The 13,291-nt window shown below is 41.3% G+C and overlaps 1 protein-coding gene across 2 annotated transcripts in view; it reads right to left on the minus strand.

Moving 5' to 3' along the window:
- nedd4a (NEDD4 E3 ubiquitin protein ligase a) overlaps positions 1 to 13,291 on the minus strand; it is a 28,732-nt gene that overhangs the window by 6,408 nt on the left and 9,033 nt on the right. For both annotated transcript variants that reach the window (XM_086071696.1, XM_086071697.1), the window contains 15 exons: positions 6,163 to 6,213; positions 5,705 to 5,760; positions 5,471 to 5,576; positions 4,000 to 4,163; positions 3,801 to 3,909; positions 3,420 to 3,572; positions 2,772 to 2,852; positions 1,983 to 2,102; positions 1,524 to 1,721; positions 1,030 to 1,107; positions 888 to 942; positions 755 to 813; positions 593 to 658; positions 293 to 522; positions 53 to 174 (listed from right to left, as the gene is read on the minus strand). In XM_086071696.1, coding sequence (XP_085927822.1) covers positions 53 to 174; positions 293 to 522; positions 593 to 658; positions 755 to 813; positions 888 to 942; positions 1,030 to 1,107; positions 1,524 to 1,721; positions 1,983 to 2,102; positions 2,772 to 2,852; positions 3,420 to 3,572; positions 3,801 to 3,909; positions 4,000 to 4,163; positions 5,471 to 5,576; positions 5,705 to 5,760; positions 6,163 to 6,213 — 1,648 coding nt within the window. The remainder of the gene's footprint in view (positions 1 to 52; positions 175 to 292; positions 523 to 592; positions 659 to 754; positions 814 to 887; positions 943 to 1,029; positions 1,108 to 1,523; positions 1,722 to 1,982; positions 2,103 to 2,771; positions 2,853 to 3,419; positions 3,573 to 3,800; positions 3,910 to 3,999; positions 4,164 to 5,470; positions 5,577 to 5,704; positions 5,761 to 6,162; positions 6,214 to 13,291) is intronic.

The raw sequence follows: 13,291 nt of genomic DNA on the forward strand, positions 1-13,291 counted from the left end.
GAACATCCCAACTTTTTGTGAGCAGTGTATATTTAAGTGAACAAAGACTTACCATCAAGCAGTTTTCCATGCCAGACTGCCATGCCTGCCACACGGCCAATGCACTTAAAGTAAGTCAGGTGGTCCTCATTACATAGACCTGAGTTGGGATTAATCTGCAGTGTATAGTTGTCCCTGAAAGATCAAGGACACCAGAATTAATTTACTTAAAGGCATAATAATCTTTGAGATGATCTGCCTCATTGCTTGTTGTTTTTAAATGAAGATATTTCCACCCAATTTAGGAACTCACGTGGCTGAATATTCAAAGAGTCCGTAATAGGGGTTGAACATCTCCTTGGACATGAGGAAGAACCACTCCCGGGCCAAACCTCCATAATCCAAACCCTTTTCTCCTTCAAACTCCACCCACAGTCGTGCTTTCAACAAGTCTGGCCGCTTAACTAGGAGGATTTGCCGGTACGAGTCCTCCAGTACCGCGTTTCGTCTCACCTTTATCCCAAATTTATTCGGGATGTTGACCTACAATACAATATGTGTTATATTCCCTTCACAGAAATCAGGTTGGTCAGCAAAGGATGACAACACTCACTGGTTTTTCCATCTTCTTGCGGAAGTAGTCATACTTCTGTTTATAATCTCTGGAATAAGGCACTGCCTGCAATCAAGTAAACGGGCAACAAATCAAACCGTGACTCAGTTTTCAATTACGCACGGAGGTGAGGATTAGATGGGATAGGCAATTAATACTTACTGGTCCAGTTATTGCTGAGGTTTGTAATCTCGGATCATCCCATTGTGTGGCTTTAGTGTCTATGAAATATGGACAGACATTTAGTTCACTAAAAATATGATGAGATGCATATCAGATCAGGTGAAACGCTCACCGTGATCAATGTAGAATATCCTCCCATCCGAGTGGACCCTCTCCTCCCAACCAGGCTGAGAAGAATAACAATTTCAACAAAGACTCACACAAACATAAAAAATAAAAAAAATACATTCAACAGATCTATTGTATCAACTTACTGGCAATGGACCGAGATCAGAAGGGTCAAGTGAAGGTCCTCTCCTCACATGAACAGGAGTTGTAAGCCTGGGATCTTTCTGATTAGGAGCAAACAAACTTGTTTTACTCAAACAGGAAATGCCTACCTACATAAGCGGCTAAGAATTTGTAATTGCATGCAGTGATCGCCACCCACCAACGATTTGCTATGCACCAATTTACCTATTTGTTTTTTCTGTGGAACCTATCCTCAGCTATTCTGAGAAAACTGTTTTCTTTACTCTTATTTAAATTTCACAGAATTCCCCACAATGGCGCAAAAGCCCTAGATAGCTAAAAGAAAAGTAGCGATTGATGTTAAAGACATACTAAAGAAGTGCTTAACTGCAAACAGTTGGGCCACTCTGATTGTAATTTAATTTGGAGACGGATTATTTTAGAAACCTTACAGCATTGCTAAACCAACAAATCTAATGATGACCATTTCAAAGGACTGTACAACTTCAATTCTCACCCAGCTAGTAGTTTTCGTATTGTGGTCAATGAAGAAGGGTCTTCCATTGGGAGCACTGCGGACCTCCCAACCAAGTGGCATGGAGCCAGATTCAAATGCGGCTTCCGGGCTGGGAGTGTGCTGGGGAGATGCTTCAGGGGTCGCAGGTGGTATGGAAGTTGTACTAGCACTATTCTCTGTAGCCAATGATTGTGTTCTCTGTCAGGAAAAATTTAATAAAAATAAACATTTGAAGAGATTTTGTAGCAAAAATCCATGATTTTTGTATTTTAATAAAGACCCTAAAAAGTATCAAACTTGACCCAACACAGTATTCTTAATAAGCGTGTCAAATTTGAATGAATTAAAAAAAAAAGCTATTCATCTATCCATCCATTTTCTTCCGCTTATCCATGGTCGAGTTGCGGGGGCAGCAGCTTTAGTAGGGAAGCTGAGACTTCCATTTCTCCAGACCAGTACCTGCAAGCGGGGTCGTATCCATGAAGTGGTTCGGGTATCGTGATTGATATAATAGCGTCTTCCTTTACTGTCCCTCTTTTCCTCCCATCCTGAAGGCAGCCTCGCAGAGGTTTGAATCGGCTATTGAATAACATGAAAAATGGAGATCATTACAGTGATCCTTAAAGTCCCAGTAAAGCAAAAATAAATGTCCGTTAAGTTTGACACACCACAGAGAAGAATGTTGTGAACAAACACTGCCAAATTTGAATTATTAACAAAACCGCCAAGTATGTAAAAACTTGGTTTCTTGAAGGTACAAGGATTCCACCTGACAACAGCAATACACTAACACAGCAGGAGTGTCATAGCTCAGGTAGAGTCTCCCAACCTGAAGGTTGAGGGTTTGTTTGTTAACCCTTGAGTAGCTTCTTTTTTTTTTAAACAAGCTGGTAAAATGTACTCAAAACTTTCTTTGTATTAAAATGTACTTGGATTTTTTTAAATATTCCACTTTAAATTATATATAATTGCAGCCGTTTTAGCCACAGCCTAAGAATCAGGAAAACTGAAATTGTGACTAACAATTTAGTGCTATATCTCCAGAAGTCATTATTACACATTTCTCAGTCTTCACATGTTTTCAGCAATATTCCTCAAACGAATAATGTATTAAGAAATAAATCTCTGAATTCACTTCACAAGATCTTTGATCACTGATTAACAAAGTGCAAAACCCCCTAAACATTTTGACGTTAAGGTTGGTTGGTAAATCTTAATAAGGAATGATTTAATAAAGAAACAAAATACCACTGAATTAACAGGATGCTCCTCTGATGACGCGTGAATACTTCTTATGCGAGTGGAATGGCTCGAATTACGTGCATGATCCTGCAAGCAGAGAGAAGGGACGCATCACTGACAAGTCTTGCGCATTAGTGTCGATGCTGGCCTCTCTGTGGCACATAATTCATATTGATCACATTATGGCTCCACTTCAGTTTTGTAATCTTAGAGCAGGGGTCACCAACATGATGCCCGTGGGCACTAGGTAGCCCCGCAAGGATCACGAGTAGCCCGTGAGCCTGTTCTATTAAAAAAAAAAAAAGCTCACTAAGGATGGGGCATTGTGATTCTCTTGGAATGTTGTGGAAGGGATCATTTGAAAATAAAAAACACTGGTAGTTATTTATAAAAAAAAAAGTGTCACATTGGTATTATGGTATGTTACCTACTGTGCCTACTGTGAGAAATCTTCAACATGATCAGTGTTTTCAGATAAATGACTATCGTAATTTATATATAACACTATAATGACATTACTAAAGGTAACAAACAAAATTGTTATTTCAGAAGTGTGTATCAAACTGGTAGCCCTTCGCATTAATCAGTTCCCAAGAAGTAGCTCTCAGCATTGACAATCCCATCTCAGGGGAATGTAACAAAGAAGTGACTCACCACCTGGTGCTCACGAGCTGTGGCCCCTGTACCATAAAGGTTTCTGACCTCTTCAGTTAACACCTGTATCTCCTGGGGAACCTGAGGCGTGGGAGATGTGAGCTGGTTGCTCTGGTTCATATCGAATTCATCTTCTCTAAAAACCTCCCATTCCTGGACAGTTATACATTAAGCACACATTGAGATTAGACAAGAAAAAAAACATGCCCAGAAAACTCAATCTCGGGCCAAACAAACTCAAATTGACATCACAATGTAGTACGATGCAATAAAAAAAGGCTACAATTTGGGGTTAAATTAATTTTTAAAAACATATTTTTGGTTGGTCTATAGACTTTGTTTAATGTGCCTAGATAAGATAACATCATAATAAAATAATACCTCATCTTGTGCAGTGTTCTCATCAGGGTCTGAGATCTGTCTGCGTGTAGTATAATTATGCGCCCTCTGTCTTGCAGTGTTTTGTCGCCTTGTGTCCGCATTATTGTCACTGTTTAGTGGAGACACAAATACACTCTGACCATGAAGACCAGGCCAAATGTCCCATACCAGAAATATTACGTCATCATCGTGTCTTAACTGTAACGTCGGTGGTCGCCACTGTGTGGTCCTGCTCTCATGGTGGACATAGAAGGTTCTTCCCAGGTTGTCCTGACGCTCCTCCCAGCCAGGCGGCAGAACATGTGTGTGCTCACACTGCATGGGGCCTGACATGTCCTGAGATTCCATTAACTCCCATGGAGGCTGCACAAAAAACAAACCATTTAGCTATACTGTATGCCATGTTAATGTTGCTGTCTCCTTATATGCATACTTAAGCTTAAGGAAAAATGTACGACTTTATTAAGATTAGATTATAAGGTTTGGTTGAACATTTTGGTGTTAAAAATATACTGTACAATGCTTTAATTTCTTTTTGTTTTATGTGTCAACTTTATTTTTTAATTCAAATGATGAATACATGAGTAAAATGAGAAATGATCTGTCTGATCAATGTCAGACGTGTAATATATTTACGGGAACTCTTGTGCATATGTTCCCGTATGCGGGAGCTGTATGCGTCTGAAGTTATACTGGACTTATACATTTGCAGTCTGTGGGCAGACCTTGGAACCTGATCCTAGTACCTGGTTGCTGGGAGATGTAACCCTACTGAAACTGAATACTAATTTAAATTTTTTTTTTTTTTATTGGCAGCAACTGCTGCTAAGAAATGCATACTTAAGAACTGGAAAAGTGTTGATCCACCTAAAGAAAAAAACTGGATTAATTAACTTCTGTCATACTGTACACCAGGATTTTTTTTTATGTTCAACGCAAGGAAAACTAGCAGACTTTGAATCGACTTGGACTCCTCTTTTTTTTTTTATATGGTGACCCAGCTTGATATTTCAGATTGTTGATTTTTGTATTTTATTATTATTTATTATTTTTACTTGTATAACTTTTTTTTTGTGGAGAGAGGGCTCTATTTATTTACTTATTTATTAATTTGATTTTGTTTGTTTTTTGTTTCGTTGTCCTTTTTTTTTTTTTTTACTGCTGTGGTATTGTTTTTTTTCCATTTGTTATTGGAAACCTTGGGAAAAAAAGAACTAAAATATTGGGGTGGTGGGTGTTCAAATGATGAATAAAGAGCTTGAAGCAAGCACGTTTTGTCTTTAATTAGGAGAGCTATGCAAGTTTGACAGCAAGAGGAAGTGAGAATAAGTGCTAATAAGATGTACTTTATTAAGGGTTATATAAATAAACTTGACTTAAAGTTAAAGTGCGTGTTGTTAATAGGTTTAAGTGAGTTTTAATCAGTTTAAATTTGTTCAAAGTGCTTGGGAGGAGTAACTATATGAAAAACATTTTTTCAATTGTCTATTTATTGGTAAATTTGGACTTATCGTTGGTGGGCCTGGAGAAAAACGCCCCGTTCACTGTGCAGGCTTAGTCTGTTCTATTCTATCAAATTTGTGTGAATAACATTGAAAATAGCTCATTGAGGGTGTACAACATTTTAATGCTGCAATGAGACATAGTAGTTGCTTCGAAACCAGACTTACATCTGTGTTGTCAGTCTGTTGATCTGTTGGTTCCTCGCCTGAAGCAGGGCTTGTTGGCATGTAGGTCATTTTGAGTCGCAGATGGCCCCTAACTCTGGACTTGTGACTACACAAAAACATTTAAAACAAATCTTATTTTCTGTTACCGGTATATATTTAAAAAAAAATTAAAGTGACATAATATATATTATCGGTAAAGACAACAAAAGATTAAAAGCTTTAATGGACACCAACCTTCTGGGGTGAAGCAGAAAATCCTTGAATGTGTATGGTCTTGTAGAATGATTTGTCTGAAAACAAAAAAATAATCAGTAAAACAACACAAATAAAACATGATACATTTTAATCAAACCAAGGCAAAGCCCTGTACCGCCACAGAATATATTTACTTATTTTTTATTTTTTTAACCAGTGAACATCACATGTACATGTAAGGGTTCATTTGTGAACATTTTGTTTACTATTAAACAAACGCAGTAATGTGACATAAACATATTGGACTGTGTTTCCATAACTGGTGACATTGATGCAGAACAGACCCAACGCTAAGGGTGTTCATATTTACATGGTGGTAAGACATGGACGAAGCAGAGGTCTGTGCTTGTGCTGTAAACCAAATCACACGCAGTGGCTATGAACAATATGGCGCAATGAACAAAGGGCTTGCTGCCGCTCTTGGCCAAATAACTTACTGGTATCTGACTGAGAGGAATATCCACCTGTCCTAGAAAGTCATCACGTGTCTGACAAGAGAGAGAGAGAGAGAGAGAGAGAGAGAGAGACAAAAACATGCACGTCAAGACTTGACAGTATTAGTATACAAATGTACAGTGTTATGCAAAGTAGATAGAAAAAGTCTACGCACCCCTGTTCAAATGCCAGGGTTCGTGATATAAAAACAAGACCAAGATAATTATTTTGAAAACTTTTCCCACCATAATGTGAAAGGTTAATGACTGTGATATGAAGGGGGAGCAGGGGTCAGCAACCTTAAATAGTCAAATAGTCATTTGGACCATCCCACACAAGGAAAGAAAAAAAAAAAAATCACCGGAAGTCACAAACGCTTTTGATAGCAAAAGTGACAATAATACTGCATATATTGTTTTCGTTTTTACCTATATGTATTTAAAAAACAACAACTGTGTTGCATTTAAGAAATCAATGAGCTGCTACAAAAAAAAGTACAATTTTGATTTGTGTTTATAACAAAAACATTCTGAAATCTGAAAAAAGACACTTGGTTGAGTCTTACTTTCAAATAAAACAGTGAATATCTATTTGAGTCCTCCTCACATTCATGACGTAAAAGCCAAACTTAAATGATCCACCTGCAGCAAACCAAAAATGTGTTCCGTCATTATTATATCACGTGCACTAAGTGGCGCTAAGGTATGTTGACGCATGTGGGGGAAAAAAAGGAGAGCGATGATGAAAAACAGTTGACTCGGAAAGGCACTGAGCTCTCCTAAAAACAACAAAAAGGAACATGCGGTTCGCAGACAAAGTTTACTAAACGGCAACAGGGGAGTGGTGCTGACGGAGAATGAATGATGTAAACACTTGTGCAACCAGACGAGCTCAGATGTTTACTTTTACTTCCCCTCTCGAAACTGTATATTTTTTTATTTTATTTTTAACACAAATCTTTCCTTAAAAGAAGGGTTATCATATTTCATTGCATGGATCAGATTGTGCTGGAATCAGGCACAAACCAAATAATTACACAATGTTTTATGCCATCATACATTTGGAAAACTGGTGTGCTTTTAGCTAACACAACGCATTAGAGTTGGTTAATTTGACACCAAATGTACACCCCTGCTTAACATGTCAAAAGAGTCCCACGACAGTATAGAGTGCTTACGTGAACAAATATAGATCAGGGAATCCTTCGTCCTACCAAAAGCACAGCTAAGGAAGTCCCAAGTGAAAATACTGCAGTCAAATGCACTTTCCCCAAATGTTTTCTGCTCAATACATAAATAAACTTTCTTTCTCCCTGGGACTTAAAGAGTTCAATTGCACAAATATTTTCATTGTCATCAGACCTGTTTTGGAAAATAACCAAATACAGGAATAAAATAAACAGACAGTCAAGACGGCAACATTCTTATGTGACGATCACGCCCAACAAGACACAACACTTTTTTTTTTTAACAAGGCAATGGCATTATATGTCCTCCATCTGCTTATATAATCTATCCATGCATCTTCAGCTGAATACTATCATGTTTAAAACTTGAAGTACATTTTCGGTAAAAGTCACATTCAAAAGATCAGAAGCCAAACTGTGTAAAATGACAGTGCCGTGTTTTATAAAAAGCTATAGGCCAAAAGTGATGGCAATCACAGCTGGTGTCACATACAAAAATGCATATAAACCTTGTCAATAATAAAAGTATACTGTCAAAACATGTCAGAAAATTTATCAGAGACTGCTCAATTTTGAGGTTTGTGGCAAACCTCTTCTTAACACAGTGAAGCATCTGTGAAGCAAAGTAAGTGATATTCATCTCCACTTGGCAACTTTAAACTTCTTGACAGGTGGAGCGCAGAGCTTGTGAAAGTGAAACGTCAACTTCTGACAAGCAAGCCAGCTAATGTTATTGGATCGGCAGTACTACAAAGTGTCAAAAATGAAGCCGGACTGATCAGGTGATTAAAAACAAGAAATTCTCTGTCAATTTGTTAAATTGTTCATGAGCGCCAAAACAACAGGAGAAAAATTTGATATATACTAATGAGCTAATGGATAACTAGGAAAAAACAAGCTAACCTCCTGCTGCTGTTTTACATGTTTACATTTTAATACAGCAAGGCAGGGCTCGGGAAATTACTGGGCTCTGCTCCTCTTGGGCTGAATTCTCCAAACATACAACGCTAACACTGCTGAAGGAATCTGACTGGGGGAATTCCAACTTGAACTCGGACAACCAAGTCCCCCACCAAAAGGGTGGCAGGTGCACTGCACCACTTAGCCTGTCAAGCGACTCTATAATGGCATTTAGGTCAAGTACAGCCGGCGCTCATGTTATTAGTGATCACTGGACATTTATGCATCGAAGCACTCTATGATGCCAGTGTGCGCAATGAGATTCTGAGTCACAACGTGTGACCCAAATAACAACAGTTTTATATATATGTATTTGTATATTTATTTTAGGCTTGCTTGTATAATTTGCATTCAGTTGTTCATTAACTCGGACATCATCCATGTGCTGATAACAGTTGACCCAAGTGTCGAAGACATTTATACTCATCTTTAACACACTGTTAAACTGATTGTGAAATAAACACATGATGTAGCATTTTCCATATGAGCCTACGTCTAAACATTCCAGTCCTAATGTGAATTAAATTGTATTTTGAGTCATGATTTATTCATTCGTAAATTAAGGAAAAACTTACACAATTAAACAGAAATAAGTACATCTAAATATATAAATAAAAAATCCTAGTCCACCTAGATAAATGTTGCACCCCACATTAAACATTCTTTATAAACCGATTGATGCCTTGAGATACGAGGACCCTACTTAGGAGTTTTTCGAGATACGGGCCTTAGCTTGGCTGATTTTTTTATTTTTGCTTTGATTTGCTAACAGCAGCTTAGCCGATAATTAGAAATTTGTAATAAAGCCCGGTTGGGGGGGGCCCCGCTGGTCACACCTCTTAACTCACTACACTAGGTTTGCACAATACACTTTTATAGACATATAGGGCACATAACACACTTTGGGGGGTGGGGTAGGGTGGAAACACCGTCTTCACCCTACAACTCCCCTCCAATTTTAATACACCACACAACTTGTGGGTGGGGGGGGGGGGGCTTGGGGGCTTGTGGGGGTGCCATCGGTTGGGGGCCGCAGTATAGAGCAGTGCTGCGGTCCCCTGTCCGTGTCGCCACCATTTTCACAAAGAACGCTGGGGTGACGACCGGGGCCTTCCCCCGCTGGGCCTGGGGTTCGGGGGTGTCGGCCGCCCTCCGGTGCCCCCATCTCCCCCTTCTGCCCCCGGTGTTCCGTCCTTCCACACGGCGGGGGGTGGGGTGGGCGCGGCTGCCCTCTCCGCTCCGCTGTCCGGCCCCTCTTCGGCGCCGGTGCCTGGGTGCGGGTGGTCCCCGGGGGCTGGGGGTCGGGGGTTGGGGGGCTGCCGGTTGGTCGGGGTGGGGTCGGGGGGGGGCGGCTTTGTTGGGGGGGGCGGTGGTGGGGGTTGCGGGGTGGGGGGGTGCTGGGGGTGGGGGGTGTCTGGGGGATTGGGGGCATGGGGGCGGCTGGGGCTGGGTTGGGGTGGGTGGCGGGGGGTGGATGGGGGGCGGGGGGTGGTGGGGGGGCGGGGGTTGGGGGCCGGTGGGGTGCCTGGTGGGCCTGCAGTGCCCCGTCCTGCTGCGTTGGGCCGGGGGCGCGGGCCGTGTTGGGGCGGGGGGCGCTCCTGCTCCTGGGTCTGCTCTCCGGCCGGTGGCCCTGGTGGGGCCCGGGGGTCGTCCTTTGGCGCTGCCGCGGCCTGGGGGGCCCTGAGGTGTTGCGCTTGCTCTGTTCCGGCGGGGGTCGACGGCTCCCCTCTTTGGTGGAGATTTTCATGCATGCCAGATCCACCACACCAGCATCTACCGAAACTCAGACACAATCTGTTTCCTCCTCAGGTTATTGAATCGGTGGAGGCTGGTGTCTCGGATCTCACGCGGCTTCGTCTGTCCTTCCTTCCTTTTCTCGGTCTCTCCGTTGGTCTCTTGAGGCCTCCCTGACTTTATGTTTTTTGGATTTGTTGGGGTCTGGATGTTTCTTGGGCTGGGGAGGAGTTCTGGTGGGGGGTGTCTGGTCGGTGCTGGATTTCACCTTCCTTGGTTTTCTTCGGTCCCCTCGGGTCTCCTGGTGTTCGATTTAGGTGAACGGTATAAGATTTTTTTTTCTAATAGGTTTTCTGGTGAGCTAACAAACACACGCACGCACGCACGCACACACACATACTCACTCACACACACAAAAAAAAAAAAAAAAGTATGTATGTATGTATGTATATATGTATATATGTATGTATATATGTGTATATATATATATATATATATATTTAAAAAAAAAAAAAAAAAAAAAAAAAAAAAAGAGCAATGATGATGACATTTCCGAATGAACAATACTGAGCTCTTAAAAAAAGAAAAAAAAAAAAGAGAAAAAAAAAAAGAAATTTGTAATAAAGCTGGGTGGCGGCTAGGGGTGGGTTGGGGTGGATGGCGGGGGTGGAGGGGTCGTGGGGGAAGCGGGGGCTGTGGACCGGTGGGGTGCCTGGCGGGCCTGCAGTGCCCCGTCCTGCCGCGTTGTGTTGGGGACGCGGGCCGTGTAGGGGTGGGGGGCGCTCCTGCTCCTGGGTTTGCTCTGCGGCCGATGGCCCCTGCGGGGCTCGGGGGTTGTCCCTTGGCGCTGCCGTGGCCTGGGGGGCCCTGAGGTGTTGCGCTTGCTCAGTCCTGGCGGGGGACGACGGCTCCCCTCTTTGGTGGAGATTTTCATGCATGCCAGATCCACCACACCAGCATCTATCGAAACTCAGACACAATCTGATTCTTCCTCTGGTCGTTGAATTGGTGGAGGCTGGTGTCTGTGGATCTCACTCTGCTTCGTCTGTCCTTCCTTCCTTCCTTTCCTCAGTCTCTCTCCTTTGGTCTCTTGAGGTCTCCCTGATTTGTTGGAATTTAGATGTTTCTGGGGTTGGTGATGGGCCAGTGGGTGGTGGGTGGTGTCTGGTCAGTGCTGGATTTCACTTTTCTTTCTTTTTTTTGGTCCTTCCTCGGGTCTCCTGACGGCCTCACGACTCTGGCTGGATTCTGAAGTGTTCGGTTTAGGTGAACGGTATGGGATTTTTTAAATAGGTTTTAGGTGAACTAATGCATACACACTCACACGCACATACAAAATAAAAATGTATAAAAATAAAAATAAATAAAAAAAGAGCAATGACGATGACATGTCAAATCGGTAAAATTACCGAATGAACTGAGCTCTCCAGGAAAAATAAAAATAAAAATAAATAACAATTATACTAACTACCGTAGGGGACATTTATTTACTCAGCCACAAAGAGGATCAGCTGTCTATTAGGCATAGGATGCTCTAACCCAACCCCTTCAAATGAATAATGATGCTTGATTAAAAACAAATGATTGATTGAGAAAATACAGAGAACCCCAAAACATACACAACACTGTGTGGCAAGCTCAGAGGCGGCTACAGAAATTGCAGTCTCAACATAAGCTCATATTTCAAACTAAGTAGAGAACTTGTTTACAATATCTGAGTGGCAGCCAGTAAAACGACACATTCCAATACTGTTTACATACCTCAGTACGTAATGTGATTCTGGTTTACAAGTTGCTGCTAGATCCGACAATTACATTTTTAACTCATTTGCTCCCAAAAATGTATAAATATGTTCTATTTTAAATATTATTATACTCCCAAAGACGTATTTATACAAATGTTGTGTTTTTTTCAAGTCTTTGATGCAGCCTCTGAACTGAAAAGAATGCTTGAAGCAATGGTGGTTATTACAAAACGGCCAGCGGGTGGCAGCAGAGTATAAGAAATCATCTAGGGCCATGTTGCAAAAAGCTCTTTTCTCCACTGTTTCAAACAGATTTGTGAATAATAATAAAACTTCGGTATATTCCAATGCAAATTGCTGCAAAACGGAAACAGATAAAATATACTTTTTTGGTAGGTTCCATGTTTTTATAGCAGTATAACACAATATTCTGTGGGCCTTGCAAAAATCGGTCAAAATCCAGTAAAACAGCCGGGAGCGAAGGCGGTTGCTTCAGTGAAAATGGCTGGGAGTGATTGAACAATAATATAAATCCAGAAAAAGTGTCGTTAGGGAAGAGGCGATTTGTTTCAAGTGGATGACGCACCTGGTGTCATCATGGCGACCAGACATCGATTATAGTGGAGGTCATTATTTGATTAACAGCTAATGTTGTTCATTACCTAATGGGTTGAAACTCATTTTTCATCTTATGTACGGAAAAGTGATACCGGATGGAACTAAACGCATCAAATTTCAGATGAAAAATAATTACTCATGATCATGACATAAAAATCTGGATTTACAGCAAGATCTTTGAAATACAGTAGATGCACTCATTAAATACTGCAGACTCTTACTTGACAAGCTGCTAAATGCAAGGGGTGGGGGGAGGGATATCTGACACTTCACAAACACAGTATGGCAGGGGCACTCAAAGAGGAGGGAGCACACCATGTTTTACTGTGAAAGGCTACTCACGCTTCCACCCTGCCGTCGTTGACACCCACCAATACCAGCCCTCCCCATTTCCAGACATGGTTGGCGTAACTGTGCGCTGCTCTCGTATCATGCTGTTAAATTTGAATCCACGGGACTGAGCCGTGCTACAGAGCACCAGACTATCTGGAGTCACACGGAATATTTCAGAAGCACTTTATTTATATCAGCAAGGGGCAGTGCTTTTCTCACCACTAATATTAGCTTGGGTAAATACTTAGGGAGATTACTCATAGTGCAAAGAGAATAATGGTATATTGTACGTAATATAAAACCGAGGTTGCGTACTTGCAAATCTAAAAGATCGCAAAATGGAGGTCATTTGAGACTCAACAATTCAAGTATTTTCTTTTTTCTTTAAAAACTCTTTGCGAACAGACTTACTGTAATGTAACCAAATATCTCTCAAGTGTTTGCATAGGGCTAATTTCATTGTATGGCTTAACTACAGCAATCTTCTCTGTTAGTGTCCTTATCTACTGTATGTTGAGCTTACCGTTAGTATAAAGGCTTTTAGGGATAAAACCA

This window comes from Leptonotus elevatus, chromosome 3, assembly GCF_054856555.1.
Source record: "Leptonotus elevatus isolate MCC_2025b chromosome 3, RoL_Lele_1.0, whole genome shotgun sequence".
Taxonomy (NCBI): Eukaryota; Metazoa; Chordata; class Actinopteri; order Syngnathiformes; family Syngnathidae; genus Leptonotus; species Leptonotus elevatus.